The 19,464-nt window shown below is 42.6% G+C and overlaps 1 protein-coding gene across 1 annotated transcript in view; it reads right to left on the bottom strand.

The window, feature by feature from the left end:
* The window catches only part of RP1 (RP1 axonemal microtubule associated), an 809,829-nt gene that overhangs the window by 387,378 nt on the left and 402,987 nt on the right, over positions 1 to 19,464 (bottom strand). Inside the window, exon 6 of the mRNA XM_069621057.1 lies at positions 17,681 to 17,813. Coding sequence (XP_069477158.1) covers positions 17,681 to 17,813 — 133 coding nt within the window. The remainder of the gene's footprint in view (positions 1 to 17,680; positions 17,814 to 19,464) is intronic.

Raw genomic sequence — 19,464 nt, 5'->3', positions numbered from 1 at the left:
ATTGCGGACCTTTTGAGTTTTCACAGGGCCCTTAAAACCTTTCCCTTTTGAGCCTTGCAGTTTTTCATTGTGGATTTTCTGCTATTCTGCTTTTCCGTTTTTTGTCTCCCCCAGCACCTAGATGCCTTTGGGCCTTTTATTTGCGATCTATAAATCCTAATAATAATAATAATAATAATAATAATAATAATAATAATAATAATAATAATAATAATAATAATAATAATAATAATAATAAGTAAAGAATACTGTTTCCATCTGGTCAACTGCAGGAAGGATCTAGTAATACTTTATTAATGGAAAAATGCTGCCCCCCTCTCAATTGGTTCACTGAAAAGACATGCTTTCCTATGGAAACAAAAACACGTGCATTGCATTACATCTGTGGGGTGCCTGTGGACCACTAATTATGACACAGTGATGAACTCAAGGATGATATACTTCATCTTTGACATCATTTATTTTATGGTATAACTGATAGTTACTGCTACAAAGTGCTCTCCCGTGTAAAGCAATTGATGGGTAATGTTGTCAAGGTGAGAGGTGTCATGGGGTGTTGCACTGGTGTAAGTGGGTTACATCATGAGAGCTCTTTAATGGCAGAACATATCTTAGAAGATAAAATGTGACGCGCAGGACAATAAACAGTTAACACCATGCTGAGGCAATACATGCAACCTCAGATATTACAATAAAAATGAAATTGGCCAATGTGTCATGTCTGTTGACTCACATGATAAGTGCTAGCTGAGGGGACACCACGTAGGACCATGTGGTGCAGGTATGTGGGAAACCGCCGCAAGCGTTTCTGATGACCATATCCTTTGTTCCTGAGTGTATGAATTCTCAGACACAGACTGCAACATTTAGGAACCAAGTTGCAGATAGGATGTACGCAGCAAGTTCATTGGCAGAAATCCCAGAACAACCAACAATGGGACCATAGTTTCAGAGTAGATTGCAGAACAGGAAGTTGAGCAATGATAACTTTATATTTAAGATCCTAAAAAAGAATACAAATATACATCTTCTGATAGCCTTCTTTGACGTACTTGGTAGACACTGGCACCAAAGAACCCACTCCTAAACTGGCCCACAGATAATGAGGACATGTTCTAAGAAGGATTGGTTACAGAAGGAAAGGTTTTCAACTACAGCATGGATGGAACCACACCGGAGGACGTCACACAAATGAGCATCTTTGCAGTTTGGAAAGAAATATGATTGGTGTAAATAAGGGGATTAGTGAGATTTTCTATGAACCATTGCTATGCATTCTCTCTGTTGGAAAATATCAAATTTGCTACACCTTACAGGTACTGGTCTTTCCCTGTGTTTAGGTTATATGGACCTTATTCTTGTGTGTATATGATGAGCAGTTGATCGTCCCTGCATCGTCGGCATGGGTGCACCTGGCACGGAAAATGGTCCAGGGCTCAGACACAAGGGTGCCCAGTGTGGAGCGGCCTACCGAGTAGAAGGGGAGGCCTATAAGACCCTGTTATTTCTTAGGGGGGTGATAAGGCTAGTGGGTCGAGCAAGCTTTCATGTTCAAATATCATGCTCAGTGTGAAGAGTATGCAATGAAGGCAGCATCAGTGGTACTCTGGGAGGTGTGCTGTGGAGATTATGGCAAAGGATGAGAAGACATTTTGAGGTGCCCTATATATGAGGGTTTTTAAGTTGAGGGTTCTCACACAAAGAGTGAATTTCAAAAGATGTGACCCCCCTACCAGTACGCTCTGTCGGTGTCACCCTCTTGTTTGATCTTGGAGGTCAGTTCCAGATGTCATTTTAATACGATGGGCCTTACTACGAGTTAGGCAGAAAATCAGAGGTAATTCCTCCAGAAAATAGCCCTGAGGAATTACCGTTACTGCCACTTGGTCAGGCGGAATTTCTACCTGATTACAAGTGGTGGTGGCGGTGTAATTCCCCATTTATTTTGGGTCCATTGGAGCAATGGGGCTTTTTTGTGCAGAATTACCGTAGTGGAATTACTGCTGCAGTAATTCCACCAATTCTGCTGATTTTTCCGTGTTGAGTGTGAAGATTTACCTCTAGGGTTTTGCTGGAGGTAAATCCTCCACTCAAAACCAAAACTCATAATTTGGCGTAGTGGTAAAATTGGCAGTAACTCAGTTACCACCAATTTTACCACTTACCACCTAACTCGTAATGAGGCTGAGTGTCTTTAAAGAGGCAAACATGTTTACATAGTATGCACAAATGCAGCCTCTACCTACACAATCCATTGTGCATCCTCTGTAATGATGAGTGGGCACTGTGGGGGAAGCACTGCAGATACAGGGCACATATGTTGGCAACCATATTTCCAACTTTTGCATTTCAAGCTCTCGACACTCAGTTTCTCTGGACTTTTGCACATCCGTCACCTCCTGCACCTCTACTTCATCATTGTGTGTGTCTGAAGATTGTTCTGGCTTCTGTTTTGCCTCCCACTCAAAAAGTCTCATCCATTGGCTTAGTCTGGAAGCCTCCTATAATATTATTTTTGGTCTGATGTCTAGAACTGATAATCTCAGCTAGGATGCTGACAGTTAGGAAAAAAGCATACATGCTAATGACATGAAAACTTTGTTAGCTGGAACAATATATCGTGTAAATTACGAAGGTGAATTAAAATGGTTCTAGATGGGTATCCATGTCAGTCAATGGAGATGGACATTTCTTTGGAGGTTGATGAAGGTTTGATCTGAGAATGACTTCACTGAAAGGAATGTGTTCTGTTGCACTGTGGAAATGAGACAGAAGAAGGTGACACCCTTTAAAATACATGTTTGTCAATGGATCTGGGTTGTACCTTTGACCAAAATGTCATGTGGCAAAGAAAACATTCGTACTGCACACCCCCCCCCCCCAAATCAATGTCCTCCAAACATACTTGAACATGTATTAGTATTTCAGAGGGAGAGAGACAGGAAAGAGACATTCTGTACTGTATAGGAATGTATCATCTGTGATTAAGAGATCCTTGGTACTTCTAGGGAGCACTGAAACATCTATCTATCTATTCAGGTTTTATAATGCGCCAAACGCCCACGGGCATCAAGGCGCTCACAAGACAATAACAACACAGACGAAGGTAGCCAGTTATAGTGGGGAAAAGTCCGGCTGAAAAGCAGAAAAAAGCTCAGCCTGTACCAAAGTTGAAGAGATATGAAGAAGAAAGCTGATTCCAAAGAATCGGGGCCCAGGCATGAAAGCCTGAACATCCAGTCTTTTTCTGGAGGACTCGTGGTTGCTGCAAGAGAATGTCTTTATTGGAGGGAATGGTTTGCCTAAAAGGAACCCTGGAGACTCTGGCTGAGAGATTGTCACGGGCTTCACCAGCCTGGCTTTTGAACACTAAGGTGGTACCTTTAAGACCCGATTCTTTGACTAAAAGGCAGCCAGTGCAGCCTCCTTTGGGCCTCAGTGACATGAGTCCGATGACCGAGATCACAGACGGCTCAAACAGCTCTGTTTTGGACCACCTGTAGACTTTTGACATTGGCCTGAGAGGATCCAATAAGCAGGCTTTTGCAGTAATCCAATTTGGTATTGATAACGGCTGCCGCAATCATAAACCTATTAGTCTCAGAAAAGTATGGGCGAATATAATAGGAACAGGAAGACTTATGGTATAAAATATGTTTTTTTAAAGATACGTGGGAATCAAAGTAGACCCTGAGTTTTTACACAGTCAGATACCTTAATGATGTTTCCTGTGATGGAAAAGCTACTATTGGATGAGTTAAGATGATTTAGCTTTGTTGTCGTGCCTAAGATAAGCAGTTCTGTTTTCTTGGTGTTCAAGACCAAGGAATTGGTGGCCATCCAGGATTCTATTACATCCAAAACGTAATTCACCTTTTCTAGGTCTTTGCTATATAGACCCGATAATTCAATCACAATCTCGGTGTCATCTGCATAATTCGCAAAGCGGACAGCCAGAGAGAATAGCAGGTCACACAGTGGTTTGATATAGACATTAAACAGAAGCAGTGACAAGCAAGAGCCTTGCCAGACACCACATAACAAAGACGCTTTTTGTGATTGTGTGTTGTCCTCAGTCACATAAGCAGTTCATGGGCCAAGAAATGATCTAAACGAACTTGCTGCAGAATCGGTTCAGCCACCAACCTTGACCAGTCTATCAGCCAGATCAAAGGCGGCCGAAAGGTCAAGAAGGAGTAACAAGGCCTGCCCACCTTTGTCAATTACCTATTTAAGATCCAACAAAGTGGTTTTGGTTCTGTGATTCTCACGGAACCCAGACTGACCAGTAGCAAGAATATCATTTTGATATGGTATGATATGATATGGCATTTGTAACGCACCTATAGACAAGTGTTCCAAGGCGTTTTGTCCCAGAAAGCTCTGATATTGATTGAAAGCCAGATTGTGTGATTTTCAACCTAAAAGAAATGTTATTAATGGGCCGGAAATTGCCAGGATCATTGGCATTAAAATTCTCCTTTTTTAATAATGGTGAGATCCAAGCTCCTTGATGCTATCAGGAACGGATGCTTTAGAGAAAGACAGATTAACAAAAGTAGTTACCCAGGACACAAGAGCACTCTGAAAATCTTGGAAAAGGAGAGCAAAGAACATATCCCCTTTACAGGATACTAGTTTCAACTTAACAACAATATCCTGAAATTCTTCTTTAGATACCTCTTGAAAGGAGAAGCAGTGAGACAGAGACATATGGCAAGGATACCGGAGACATTAATTTACCACAGGATTGAAGTAGATTGAGTTGGTCTGCTATGCATTGTTGGTGCAGTTTAATTTTCTGGGTAAAGCAGTCATGATGCTGGCACCATTAATTGTCTGCCTCAGAGAGGGTATCCACCGAGCTACTCTTTCATTCTTGTAAAACCTTAAACAGTTGCCTGGGCTTGGATTTGACTATCTCAATCCTAGCATTAAGCGTTGCTTCCTTAGCTTTCAACAAGATGTTTTGAAGACTTTCACAGTAGCCTTGTAAGCACAGAGAGATGCATCAGTTGGATGTTTACGCCAACAGCGTCAGTTCTCCTTTTTGCTGTGTGACATTATACCTCCCCTTCTCAGGATTTCTTCTTCCAAGGTAGGCACGTCATGTCCAAACACTGGTCTTCTAATGACTATCTGATGTGTGCATGGTATGGTCTGCATAATGAAGAAGTATTCTTGAAGAATGTCTTGGTTTTCATTTAGATGGCAGAGCCGTAACAAGGTGGGGTTTTGGCAAATACTGTTTTCAGGCTTGAACCTGCAAGTAAAATGGCCCTAGGAACATCTCTCTAACTTTCACTACAATATCACTTTCATACTGACAGCCCTTCTTTTTACATTGACAGAATACTAAGTCAGAGTTCCTCTTGAAGTTGTTGATTAATTCTTTGCAGGAACCCATAACTGTCTACTTGAGATGAAACTGCACAAGGTACCCATGATGGCCCTAACTGCTGTTCTCAAAGTTGGGAAGTGCCTCTGATGTGAGGGAGAAGGTGCTCAGGGTGAGTGACATCATTTAATCAGCATGCTGTTAGGCAGACAGCACAAAAGATTATAAATAATAGAAGAGCAAAATGCAGATCCAAGTGGCAGTAATGATATAAGACTCCTCATCATAACCTTGCCAGTTTGCTAACGGAAATTCCACTGGGATACTGCCAACCCAAATAGTGTTACCACTATCCTGAACTAGCCTATTGACCCTATGGAAGGCTTCCTATAAGCCAAGCCTGCTCCATACTTATGATATCATGTGGGCAACTGTTAACTGACATTAGCACCAAATGAGCCAGTAACCCCATTATGGGTCACCTTAAGATTGTCCTTGAGGTACGTTGGAGCCTTCCCTTACTGGGATATTACTCAACATTAGAACCGCCTGCCCCTCTACCTACTGTGAAAATTATGGTCCAGCACAAAACCAAACCAACTGTTGTTCTCCCCCTCTACAAATATCCTTAACTTCGGCCTCTATCAAACCTACACCATTCCTACCCAGGTAATCCCAACCAGGAAAACAGTCAAACTAAGACAAATAGCTCTAACAACCTCCCTACACTCACCCCTCTGGAATGGATCGAGCGCTTCTCTAACAAGCCAACTCCCAATCTACCTTGCCGGGGCACCTACAGAAATGAAAGACTGGCCTCCAAGTTTACCATTGCGGCACCACTAGCTAACTTCTATTAGGATAAGTCATTCAGCACCTCCGACAGTTCCACGCAAAGCCAGAAATGCCTTACTACCCTAGAAACACAACCAAAAAAACAAAAACCTAAGCAAGACAAACTATCGACACCTCCAACCAACGGACCTCACTTACCATGCCTGACCAATCCTGTGTTCATTAAAGGTGAACTCATTAACAGAAGATCTGTAGTGGCACACAAAACTGACATAGCTGATCTATTTAAAGAAAACAACCTTGATTTCCTAGCAGTGTCAGAGACTTGGCTCCATGCCGCCGCAGGGCCATCTCTCATGTTAGCTATTCCAAACACTTACACTATTATCAGAGTTGACAGAGAAAATACCAAGGGTGGGGGGTTGCCTTCATAACCCGCACTAACTTGCAATTCAGACCATCAACCCCCTCTCGTAAATCATGTGAACTTCTCACAGTCAAAATAACAACCTCCCATTCCAGTACCCTCACTATTCACCTCATATACCGGCCACCTGGCCCTCCAGGAGACTTTGAGGATGACATTATTACACTGCTTTCTGAGAACACTGTCACAAATCTTAATACTTGGTGAGTTTAAGTTAGGCCTATCTGACCCAGATGACCAGGCTGCTAAATCCCTGGAAGAATCACTAAACAAACAGAACTTTATACAAAGAATTAACCAACCAACCCACATAAAAGGGTGAAAACTGGACTGGTTGGCAGACCACAACTGCCCTACGGCAATTACTACTGTTGAACCACAATCCTGGACCGACCACTCCCTCATCGCTTTCACCATTAACGCCAATTGTCCAGCCTTGAAAACTAAGCCTATTGCACCTCCTCTACTCACTAGAAATAAGCGCAATATCACAGCTGATAAATTAGTACCTATACTGATCCCAATACTAAACGCCAATAAATCTGAAGACCCTGAGGAACTAATCAACCTCTTCAATAATACTATGACAACAGAGCTTGATGGTATTGCCCCTCTGAAACTACGTAACAGTAAATCAAAAGACCACCTGAATACCTGGTATGATCCACAATTGAAAGCCCTGAGAGCTGAAAAAAGAAAATGCGAGACCACATGGAAAAACCTACCTTCCGAAGAAAAGAAAAACTTAGTGACAGAAATCACTGCCCGCGACAAAGCAGAGATCATCAAAACTAAACAAGAAACTTATAATGCCAGGATCCAAAAGACCAGCTCTAGCATTAAGGAATTATTTGGAATTCTAAGGGAATTAGAATGACCTATAGCTCCCGATGACTCTCACCCTAAATGCAAAGCCTGGTGCACAGGCATTCAAAACGCCCTGGCCAATAAAGTTACTACCCTCCAAAATAAAATTGCCTCCAAAAGACTCAATATGAATGCCTTTGACACAGTGCAGAACCGAGACACCTCCTCCTTCACTAATCTGAAAATCAGTATTCAAATTTGCGCAAGTCACCATGACTGAGGTTGCAAAAATCATTAATTCCCTGAAACCTTCACGCTGCCAAGGAGACATTTGCCCTGCTCAAATCATAAAAGATGCAGCAAGAGATCTCACGCCTTTTATCACCAGACTAATAAATGCCTCATTTAAATCTTGTCAGGTTCCTACCAACCTAAAGATGCATGGGTCCTACCGTTGCTTAAAAAAGCTTCACTCGATCCTACCATGCCAACCAACTATAGGCCAATAACCACTGTCCCATTCCTCCTTAAAATCATCGACAAGGCAGCCTGCCTCCAAATACAGGCCTACTTAGAGATTAACAATCTGCTGGGGCTTAGACAATCAGGATTCAGACCCTTGCACAGAACCAAAACAGCTCTTCTAGACTTGAAAACGCAAATAGACTTGATAAAAGATAATAGACAATGCACATTACTTTTTCTACTAGACCTCTCTGCCACCTTTGATTTGGTTGATCACAACATACTCTGTGAACACCTTTCATCGGCAGCTAACTACTCCTTTGAGGCTTTGAGGCCACAACCTGGATTAAATACTTCTTGAACAACAGAATGATGAGAGCATTCTCCACCTCTGATGCAGCCGACCCCATACCTATCACCTGTTGAGTGCCACAAGGTTTGAACGTCTCGCGTACACTATATAATGTGTTTACCAAATCTTTATTTGTTATACTGGACCGACTGGGTGTCATCTACACCAACTACGCAGATGCAACCTAGATACTGCTCCCACTTACTGGCAACTACGACCTTGACAATGACAAACTAAATAAAATCTACAGAGTCATTCGGACATGGATGGCCACCCATAGTCTGTGTCTGAATGACAACAAGACTGAAGTCCTTATATTAGGCACCCCCATTTACCTCAAAAACATTAATCTTAAATACACCTCATTCAACATAGATGGGAACTTGATCACCACAGCTAAGGAAACGAAAACATTAGGCTTCCATCTTGATTCCGCCTTGTGCACGTGCAAACTTATCCACGCATGCAAACATTATCTCTCTTCCAATAGCCATATGATTTTGGCTTGAGCATTAATCTTGTCCAAACTCGATTACTGCAATGCTCTCTATGCAGGCGCCAACAAACACGTTCTGAACAAACTTCAAACCTTACAAAACAATGCACTAAGAACTGCCTTGAGTATCCCACGTAAAGTCCACATTTCCTAAACTAGAAGAAGCCACAAATGGCTCTCCATCAAGGATAGAATCTTCTTTAAACTTGTCTCCATCTCCCATAAATGCTTCAGAACGGGGCCCCTAAATACCTGAGTGACAAAATCGTCCTCAAATTATCTTCCAGACCTACGAGATCACCTAACTCCCACTGTATTATTGCACCGCGCCACAACTTAAAAATAGCTGGGGGTACTAGCTTCCCAGTGCAAGCAGCACTAGCCTGGAATGCCCTGCCTCTCAACCTACGTACTGACGGCAACCTTCATAGTTTCAGGACTAACACCAAAGAATGGTTACTTACTAAGGACATTGCACTCCTTGCCTGATGCGACATAATCTAGCTTGCAACTGCCTCCTCACTGACTAAGGCACTTAGGTACACCTAGCCTTCGGAAGAAACTGTTTGATTCCACTTTTACTTCTTTAATGTACTGCGTTGAATACCTTGCACTGCAACCTGTATTTTTACCCTTCTTCTATGTATGCATGTATGTATTGTAAGTGGTCTTGAAAGCGCCCAGATACCTCAGGGTGTGGCGCGCTGTACAAATAATAAGCAAACAAACAAACAAACAAACTACTAGGTCCGGCGCAATTAGCATCAGATCCCAATTGCGGCAGACTGCGAGTAGTTGTAGGGCTGTTACTCCCCATTTTTTTAAGAGTTCATAGGACTCTGTGGGGCAATAACAGCACTAATACCTCTGGTGATATTACCACCAGCGGTAATGGCACCACAAATGGGCAGAAAGTGGCAGATTTACCTCCAGCTCAGAGCTGGCGGTAGATCTGGTACTTTCCGCCTGAACTCGGGATTGGGTGGAGTAATAATGCAGCAGTAATAGTCTATTACCATCTCATTTTTGCCACTCCACCCAACCCCTGATGAGGGCCATGTTGTTTTGGTTGGTTGTGGGGGACTCAGTGACTCAGCAGGTGTGCTACTTTAGTTCTCTCTGCATGACTCATAACTCATTGGCTGATTTTCACAAAAGTAACAATACAATTAGAAAATAGGTAATTGGACATAATGTAACAAAACACAGTGATATGTGTGCATTAAGGGAAGGGGTATCATTACAAGTTAATTGTTGGTAATGGAATTACTTCCACTTTCCCCGCAACATCATACTACTAGAGTATGGCCCTGGATTGGGGGATTATAGTGCTTATACAAAAATGAGTTAAAACATGGTGCCGGTGCGCAGCCATTTTGGACATTCACTTCCAAACCGCAATGAAAAAGTCTACATTTGTGTGAGCTCAATTAGAAGGCAGACATGAGTTCTGCAACGGTTGCGATATTTTAGTGTGAAGCAGAGGAGTTTATTATGAAGGACAGTTTTTTCATTGTTCACTCAAGGACCAGCCGAGAGGGGAGTCAGAGATGTGCAGGTGCATTGACAAGGGGTGCTGGGAACAAGCGCGCGAGAGACGAGCTGGGTTTTTCCACTACTGTTTAGATTTTTTTCCGCTCTTGCCTCCCATGCTTGCTGCCTGTCCTTCAGCCGGGGGGCAGTCGGCAATTTATGAGGGGAAGGGATTTGTCCCCATTAAGAAGAGAGGTATCCCAAGAAGAGACAGGATTGGAACCCTGGGTGATGAAGTCTCGTTGAGAGGGAGGATGCTCTGCTCCAAGCCCCATTAGTTGAGAGGTGATCTCTCTGCCTACCTGCCTTGGGATTGGGTAGTGTTGTCATGGTCGAGATGAAGTTTTCTCCTACAACTGCACCAACGGTGATGTAAATCTATTATATCTGTCCTTGTTTATGTATCTATGTATAACCAGTTGCATTTATTCTACAGTTATATGTATGTTTATGAAGTGCAAATAAAGGACCTGTAAAGAGCCAAATATTTTTTAACTAATGGTCTGAGTGTGCATTATCGCCTTCCTGTGTCTGAAAACGTTTAGCCTGTGTAATAGGGTGCGTAATTCTAAGTTCATTACACATGTCTGAAAAGCAGAACAGGGATTTACCACAAGCATCACACTGGAGGTAAATCCTCCTGCTCTCTGCAGACAATTGGCAGAATCAGCGGAATTACCACAGCAGTAATTCTGCTGGCAGTAACTCCGCCACAAATGTCCCATAGAGTCCAATGGACTTTATTAAAATGGGGATTAACTTTGCCACTGTCACTTGTAATCCGGCGGTAATTCCGCCAAGACAAGTGAGGGTAACGGTAATTCAGTTGGATGGTATTTCAGCAGATTTACTGCCGGAATACTGCCCAAATTGAAATGAGGCCCAATGTCTTTACATCAATGGCCAGGGATTGTGAGATAAAGATAATTGGTCTTCTGGGGCAGAGGAATGGAGAGAAATATTTGGCATGAATAGTGACAACAGTGCTTTACTTTGAGAGTTCTCTTATAAGCATTGGTCCCCTATGAGTCATTGAACTGCAAAAATATACACATTTAGGATGATTATGCCATTCTACAGCATCATCCATCCTTCCAAAAGTATGATTTTACCTGCCTATTATATAGGGCTTTTGTATTCTCATAATAGTTGTAGGGCCTCATTATAAGATTGGTGGTAGCCATGCCTGTAGCACAGGCATGGTTGCCGCTGGTATAATTTTTTTTCCGGTGCCCAGGGATGTGCGATTCCCGGGGTATTACAACCCTGGCGGACCTGCGAATTGACCATTCCTGGGCGCCTGAAAATATTCTTCCCGATTCCCATTTGAGCCTCATGGGGCTCAATGGGAATGGGGAAAGCCGGATGCACCAGCGCCATTCGTGAATGGTACCGGTGCATGCAGCATGCTCTGCTCGCGGGTGCCGGTACGGTCTCCAGGTCAGACCTGGTGGCCACAAAGGCACCCGTGAGCAGAACTCGTAGTTTTCCGGTACGTAACAATGGTACCGGCAAGCTTACCGGTACCATTGTTACTCTACCGGCAAACTCGCAATGAGGCCCAAGTTGATAGTGCTGCACTGTAAAGGGAGATCACATTTTACATGTCGTAAAAAGGCTAAAATAGAAAACAACATTCAATTATACACCTGGTTTTGCTTTGGCAATAAAATAACGTTTTGGGTGTTTTTATGCTCTCCTTGAAGAGGTGAATTAACATCTTCAGGGGCAGCCATTCATGTCATTTTGGGATGCAACAGAAGCGCAACAAGCCCTTGATGGTTGCTGTTGAGAAGGAGCATAAGCATTAACCATAAGGTCCAAACTGCTGGCGGTTTAATTACTAACTGTTTTAGAACAATAACTTCGATAGTCAGTGTATCTTATGCGATATCACTTAAAAAAGTCCTTGTTTATGTATCTATGTATAACCAGTTGCATTTATTCTACAGTTATATGTATGTTTATGAAGTGCGAATAAAGGGCCTGTAAAGAGCCAAATATTTTTAAACTAATGGTCTGAGTGTGCATTATCGCCTTCCTGTCTCTGAAAACGTTTAGCCTGTGAAATAGGGTGAGTAATTCTAAGTTCATTACACATGTCTGAAAAGCAGAACAGGGATTTACCACAAGCATCACACTGGAGGTAAATCCTCCTGCTTTCTGCAGACAATTGGCTGAATCAGCGGAATTACCACAGCAGTAATTCTGCTGGCAGTAACTCTGCCACAAATGTCCCATAGAGTCCAATGGACTTTATTAAAATGGGGATTAACGTTGCCACTGTGACTTGTAATGCGGCGGTAATTCCGCCAGGCCAAGTGGGGGTAACGGTAATTCAGTTGGGTGGTATTTCAGCAGATTTACTGCCAGAATACTGCCCAAATTGAAATGAGGCCCATTGTCTTTACATTAATGGCCAGGGATTGTGAGATAACGAATGAATGGCTATATCAAACTCTGAAAGCAATCGAGATAGTCTCATGATAAAGAAGTCAGAATTTATTTCCATGAATATTGTGTTTTTGAAGTGCAATATTTTAAATCTGAAACATGATAATAAATCAGTAAAAAAAGCAAACAATGCAAAGATCAAAATAATCATAATGTTCAAACAGTCTTGCAGTTGTTGATCAGATCAAAAGTTAGACAGTAAAATAAAACAAGATCAGAACAATAGGTCAAACGATCATTTTGCGAGTGAAACAAAAGATAATAAGAAACAGTGACTGCATCTACCTAGGGTGCAGTAGAGCTGAATTGTGAAAGTACCTACTCAAGGTAATAACTTGTACTCAGCCGACACTTTAATTTAATTTCTTTTTCTTTTCAAAATGTATATTTTATTCAATAGTTAATCAAAACAGAAAAGGAAAACAAATTAAACAGTAGACAATGGAATTAGCAAGAGATCGTAATAACACAGTTCATTATGATGGAAGAGTGGATATTAAAGGTGAAATTCAGTATGCAGTTCATTCATAACAATATTCTGATGGGAAGGGAGAGGAGGAGGGGGATAGTTCTGAAGTGGGCTGAGTTATAGCCATACGGAGTTCAGTTTAACCAGCGGACACTGGGCGGCTTCAGTATGAGGGCAGGGAAGCGATCCGCATAGTCTATGAATGGGGCCCAAGTGTTCAGGAAGGGATTGAGGTTGCCCAGGCGGGAAGCAGTGATCCTTTCTGCTACAATGATGTCCCAACACTTAACCCACCAGAGTGGGATTGAGGGACCTTCGTGGAGCTTCCAGAGACGGGCTAAGGCGATCTTGGCTGCCAAAAGTAAGTGGGAGCAGAGATGGGCTGCGTTTCCCGACATTGGTCGATCCCCTTCCCCCGGATCGCCAAGTAATATAATTCCAGGGTCCCATGGAATGTTGAGGCCTGTTATTGCTTGGATGTGGGTCAGTACCCCCTTCCAGTAGTGCGCCGCTTTTGGACAGTCCCATAGGAGATGGAAAAGTGTCCCCTCTTGCTCGCATCCCGTCCAAGAGTTCGGTGAGGGTCGCACCCCCGCTTTGTACAATTGGGACGGTGTGATATAGTTCCTAAAGCATACTTTGTATCCACCTTCTCTGTTGGTAACACAATGGGTGTTCTTGTGAAGTTTAGTCCAGATTTTGTCCCAGGTTTCAGGGTCATGGTGGCGCCCAAGATCGCGCTCCCAGTTTAGCATGTACTTTTCCTTTGCTTCGGGGTTGGTTTTTTCTAGGAGTTTATAGAGGGTAGATATCTTGCCTTTTGGGGGGGATGCCGTTAGTGAAAGTTCGAGGGGAGTTAAGTCCCTGGAGCCTCGTTCTCTGATAGAGCGCTGAGAGTTCCAGTGCCTGATCTGAGTGTACCAGAATCGTTCCTCCTCGGAGATGTTGAACTTCGCTTTACAGTCCTCAAAGGAGAGCGGCTGGCCATAATTTAAAAAGTCTGAGATTCTGTGGAGTCCACCCTTTGACCAATTGGCGAAGCTTCGGCGACAAAGGCCAGGGGAGAAGTCTGGATTGCCCCAGATCGGGGTTAGTGGGCCTAACGAGCTTCTGATTCCCCATTTTCTGTTTGCAGCCTTCCAATTGTCCACTGTGTTGCAGGTTGCTGGAAGTGGAGGTGTTGCGGGTGGGGTATTCCGGGATTGGAACAAAATGAAGAAAGCTGATAATTTTCTAAACCAGTCTTCCTGGAGCATAAGAGCAGCAGGTAGGCACACAATCAAGAATTTGTCAGAATTACTGAACTGGACACCAACAGAAACAACCTCCCATCACCTTTAATCTTTCAGTCACAGACATGCCTACATGCCCCTTGTAATTGTGCAATGCTTGCTTAGCAACGCATAATATTCTATCATGAAGTCACGTTTTGTCAGTACAAGGCACATACAGAAGTAGGATTTAAGAGAAACTGATCTATTCAGGTCTGTTAAAACAAGTGGGTAGAATAACACAAATATAACTCCTTAATAGGGTGGCCTTACTTTGTGAGAAAAGCAAATGTCTCAGGGCAACATGATCTTCAATCTGGTTGTCCCTTTCTAGGGCATGTATCCATTTCTCAGTCACTCACACTATTGGGATGGTTTAAGTCTCACCACATTTCATTTACTTCTGATTCTGGTGGCTCTGCACTCTGCATTTTGTGCTGGATTCCTGGAAAGACCTCTCATCTGGCTTTTTTGTCCCACATGTGCTTGCATATCAAGCCTAGGCTACTGCATAAGAAGGGCAATGTAGTAACAAGCTAACCACTGTAGCTTCCAAAATGAGTCTGGATGTTTTTGCTGGTCCACAGGCTGATTCAAGCTAAGTTCTCCATCCTGTTTTAGGGTCCTAGCTCTTGTCTCCAATGCCCCATCCTCATCTATCTCCTTAATGATCCACAATAATCTTCTGCTTAAGGGGACCTCTGCTATTCCCCCTCTCCTCCCTACTCTACGGTACCCTTTTCCACTCTTGAATGTCCTCGACTCTCTGACATGTGCTCATACCTACATCCAAAGACCTGCAGTCCCCCCTTGATTGCCTCCTCTCTTCCTTCAATTTCTCTCTATGTCCAACTCGTCTATGTTTCTTTCCCCCACCTTTCCTACTTTCACCCTCTTTCTAGTCACCTCTTTTAGATGTTTATTATTTTTTCTCTTAACTCGTCAATTCCTCCTGGCTCCCCACTGGCTAAATCTTCAACACCCTTTGCTTGATATTTATCACCTCTTCCTTAATTCTAAATACCTCCTCATATCTGGTATTCAACACGCCTCCTCAGTCTTTAGCAACTCTAGCCTCCTGTCTTGCCCTACAGTCTCTTCTGTCCAGCCTCTTCTTCCTTGCCACACCACAACACACAGCTCCTCTTCCTTCTTCAGCCATCAACACACTCCTACATTTGTTCTCTGCTGCCTCCAAACACTCTCACTCAATCAGAACACAATCTCTTAATCAAACCGCCCGTTTATATAGTGGTCAGCTCCACTCAAAGGATAGCGCACCCTCAACTCAACACAGGTGCTCTGTGTGGCATATGTTGTAATGGGATAGTTCACGTCTTACCAACGCGTTGTTTCCTTGATGCTCTTGAAGCCCCTCCACTACCCTTACAGCAATGTGGCATAATCTTTCTATAGGTGGAACCTCATCTCATAAGATGGAGTAGGGTCACTTCAGCAGAACTTTGCGTCTCACATCTCACCACAGGCATTACTGAGTCGCACATGCAGCACACAAACTTGGAGGCTTCCCGAAGCAAGTTGGCACAGTTAGTTTGACGATGGTACACAGAATTATAACTACTGGCCTTGTGTTCTCCTGATCAAAGTGCCTTGGTGATTAGTGATATAGAAATAAAACCAGGGAAGAGAAGAGCCAGAAACACCAAGAGAATAAAGAGTGGGACAGAGATTGGAATGATATAGCATGACAAAGGCCTAAGATAAGTTTAAAAGAATAAAAATGAGTTAAGGTTGTCTTTTCAGAACCTCTTTAATTTTCTCAGTATGGGGCATATTTTAGGTCTCACTGTGGCAAAGGGGCATTGTGGCTCAAAGGGTCTATCCACATTAGAAACTTCCCAATAAGGCATAGCAGCATATTCTGGTTTTCTATGATGATTCCCTGCCAATTGACTGGGGCATGGTGGGATAACCCAGTTGATCCTCCCTTCACTGCATCAAGGCCCAGCCCGGGTTAACAGGCTGTAGCACCTGCCCCTATCACTACCCCAACCCTTATACCAAGGGTGAGGCTGGGGACTTTATCACGGCTTTGGATCTCAGAATGCAAAGAAAAATCTTGGGCAATTATCTCTGAAAAACTAAATGGAACCTACTGAAAAAGCAACTTGACGGCTTTGCTTGCATACACAACCTTTATTATTAGTATTGTGGAGAGACAAATGAATCATAGGAATTCATTGTTGGAGAGGATCAAGCCCATTGCACCTGTGGCTTCTCACTTTCCAGGCACGTGTTCTAAAATCTGGTCTAGCGACGATCTTGCAATGATGCATTCATTAGCAGATATGAGCATACTTGCAGCTCAAGAAATGTGCATAGATTGTGGACAAAGCATGCACATACAAGTGTGATGACCCATCTTTAATGATAAAGTGATGCCTACTGACAAAGCAATGATGACCCATCTTGATTGATAAATGGACATCTATTGGCAAAACAATATGCAGTGTCTCACACAACTGTATGGGCACATCTCAGGGATATTTGGAGGCCAACAGTGTTGATATGTGTCCTTGAAACAGCTGTTTCTAGCCAAAGAAAAGAGTGATATGTCCAAAAGTAACTCTCAAATTCAGTATGATATTCAAAGTGATTTTCATTGCAACTTGGAAAAACAATGGCAGCAGCCCATGTTGGTTTCAAGTGTATACATTCCAAATGTGTTCTGAAATGTTATCTGACACTTGTGAAGGTCAAGTGAACACATTGTTCAAATAAATGCGGATGGTATTTTCAACTTGTACAAAACTCAAGTCTGTTTTATTTTCCTAACATTGTTATTAAGATCTAATTCTGTACAAAATAAATCATTAGGAAAGTACAAGTGCGAGTGCGAGAATCAGTGATCAGCAGATCCAGCAATGAGTGATCTATTGCATAGGGTAGACATGGTGGTTCTCATTGCCTTATTTTCTTACAGTAAATTTGCTGTTAATCTGCAAAACAATGCTCATGCAGTTCGAGAGGTAAAATTCCATTTGAGTGCAAAAAGTTGTCTTGGCATCAGTGAGCAGTCGAAAGGGATTTTTTGCTTTCTAATGTTTTGCCAAATTTGCTATCATGAACATGTGTCAACTCCCCTTCCTGCTGTTCCTAATCTTACTACGCCTGTGTATGCAGAAGCCGCGAGTGATATGGTGTCTGAGGAAAGGATTGCAATGAGCCAAATGATAAAGCACAAGCCCGGTGACACGTGCCAGCATATAACCAATTACCTTAGAAGGGGATGGAGGAAAGCGCTTTACGTACCTGGAAGAATGGCGTGACCGTGACGCATAACTGGGAGCTCCCTGCAAATTTCACCATTTTCTTGGTCCTGGGCCAACCAACGACGAACAGGAATATAAAACTGTTCCTTTGTGTAAAGGTTCTGCAGCTGCACCTGTGATCATGAAAAAAGAAAAAAATAACTATATTGGACATGATATTTTTTAATAGACTTTAAAGGTGCCAAGTTGGTGGTCATGGAAACAGCAAGCAAGTTATATACAAATGTTGTGTTATGTCAAGTTATGCAGTATTTGTGCAGTACAACATTTGTCTAGGATAACTTCTTGGCAGTGTTAGATGTTTAAGTGACCATAATTGGGATCACATGGTTTTCCTCGTAAGCCAATTTGATGAATGTGTCTGACCTTGTATTGTTGCCCTAACACCCGAATGCTATTCTTCAGTTGCACCTCAAATCTCCATGTCATCTTATTTCACAACCAAGCTGGATCTCAAACAAGCACCAATTCAGAAAGTGAACTAAACAATTTGGAGCTCATTTTGAGCTGGGCATAACGTAAGCAAAATGTGTACATTCTTTGTTTAAGGCTTTTATGTATTTCGTTCAGGTTATGTCCCATTTTCATTCATTTGTACGCCGCCCTCTTCCTCTGTGCTATGCAAATACTACAGCATTTGCAACAGCATGAAAATCCATGCTGTGTATACTTATGGTGCAAGGTTGCTTTTTAAACCAGTAGAAAGCAGGCAGACTCCACAGGAATCCAGTGTTGCCATGCAAGAATGTAAGCCAGATGTTTACTCTCCTCTTTTGCACTCTGCCGTGCAAATAAGTAATATTCGGCTGAGAGGACCTGTTTAAAGAACAGTGTAAATGTAGGCGGTCCTGCCCCCGAATTATGGGAAACTTCTAAATTAGCCCCTTTGTATTTGCTTGTTGTGACAGATTTCTCAATACACATAACATTTCACAACAGAAGTTACTATTACTAAATGTACTGGAGCTCATTTAAATGAAAACAGAATGATAAAAAGATGCACCCTGGATGTAGGCTTGTGGCCTCCAGGTTAGACAGAGGGCTCAGAAGCACCTAATTCGCCGGGCTACTTTCAGGCTACCAGCAATGGTTCAGGTCACACATTTGTCTCTTTCAGCTCCAGCTGAATTATAGGAATTGAAAAACTGGCTCAACTCGCGAGGAATTAGTGGTAGCTGCTAAATTATTTAATTGGAAAGACAACATCATTTCTCTTGAATGTGCACGAGTGGTCAATTGCACTAAGGGAGTCCCAAACTTACAAAGGAGATTTGGGGAGCCCTCACATTGAGACCGTTTTTAAATAATGGGTTAAAATAGTGAATTTTACAGCACCCTTTCTGTGAAAAAATGGATTAAAAAATCACATAGTTTACAATCAATTGTGTAGGGGAACACATGAAAAAATAGAATAGATTCCAAGTCAGCAACAGTGGACAGAAGCATTCTCCAACGCATTTTCATGATGCCTTTCCCGCCAATGCATGCCAGTATTCTGGGAGCATAAAAAACTGGTTTATGATGGCTGTGTCCAATCATGTCTATGCTGGCTGTGTGACTAGATGCCAATAAACCCATGTAAGGATATAATAAAATATCCCCATATAAGGATACTCATGTTGACTTTGGCCAAAATCACTTAAAGTATGCTATCTCAATGTAAGAACACATTTCCCTACTTGCTGTAGGCCAATGTAGGCCAGTATCCACACAAAAGAACTTTCATAATGTTTGCTTGTCCCATAATCCAGTAAGAAATGCTAT

The sequence above is a fragment of the Ambystoma mexicanum genome, chromosome 5q (genome assembly GCF_040938575.1).
Source record: "Ambystoma mexicanum isolate Mex_15411 chromosome 5q, UKY_AmexF1_1, whole genome shotgun sequence".
In the NCBI taxonomy this organism is placed as follows: Eukaryota; Metazoa; Chordata; class Amphibia; order Caudata; family Ambystomatidae; genus Ambystoma; species Ambystoma mexicanum.
The sequence above is the reverse complement of the archived record's forward strand: the minus strand, read 5'-3'. Positions and strand labels throughout refer to the sequence as shown.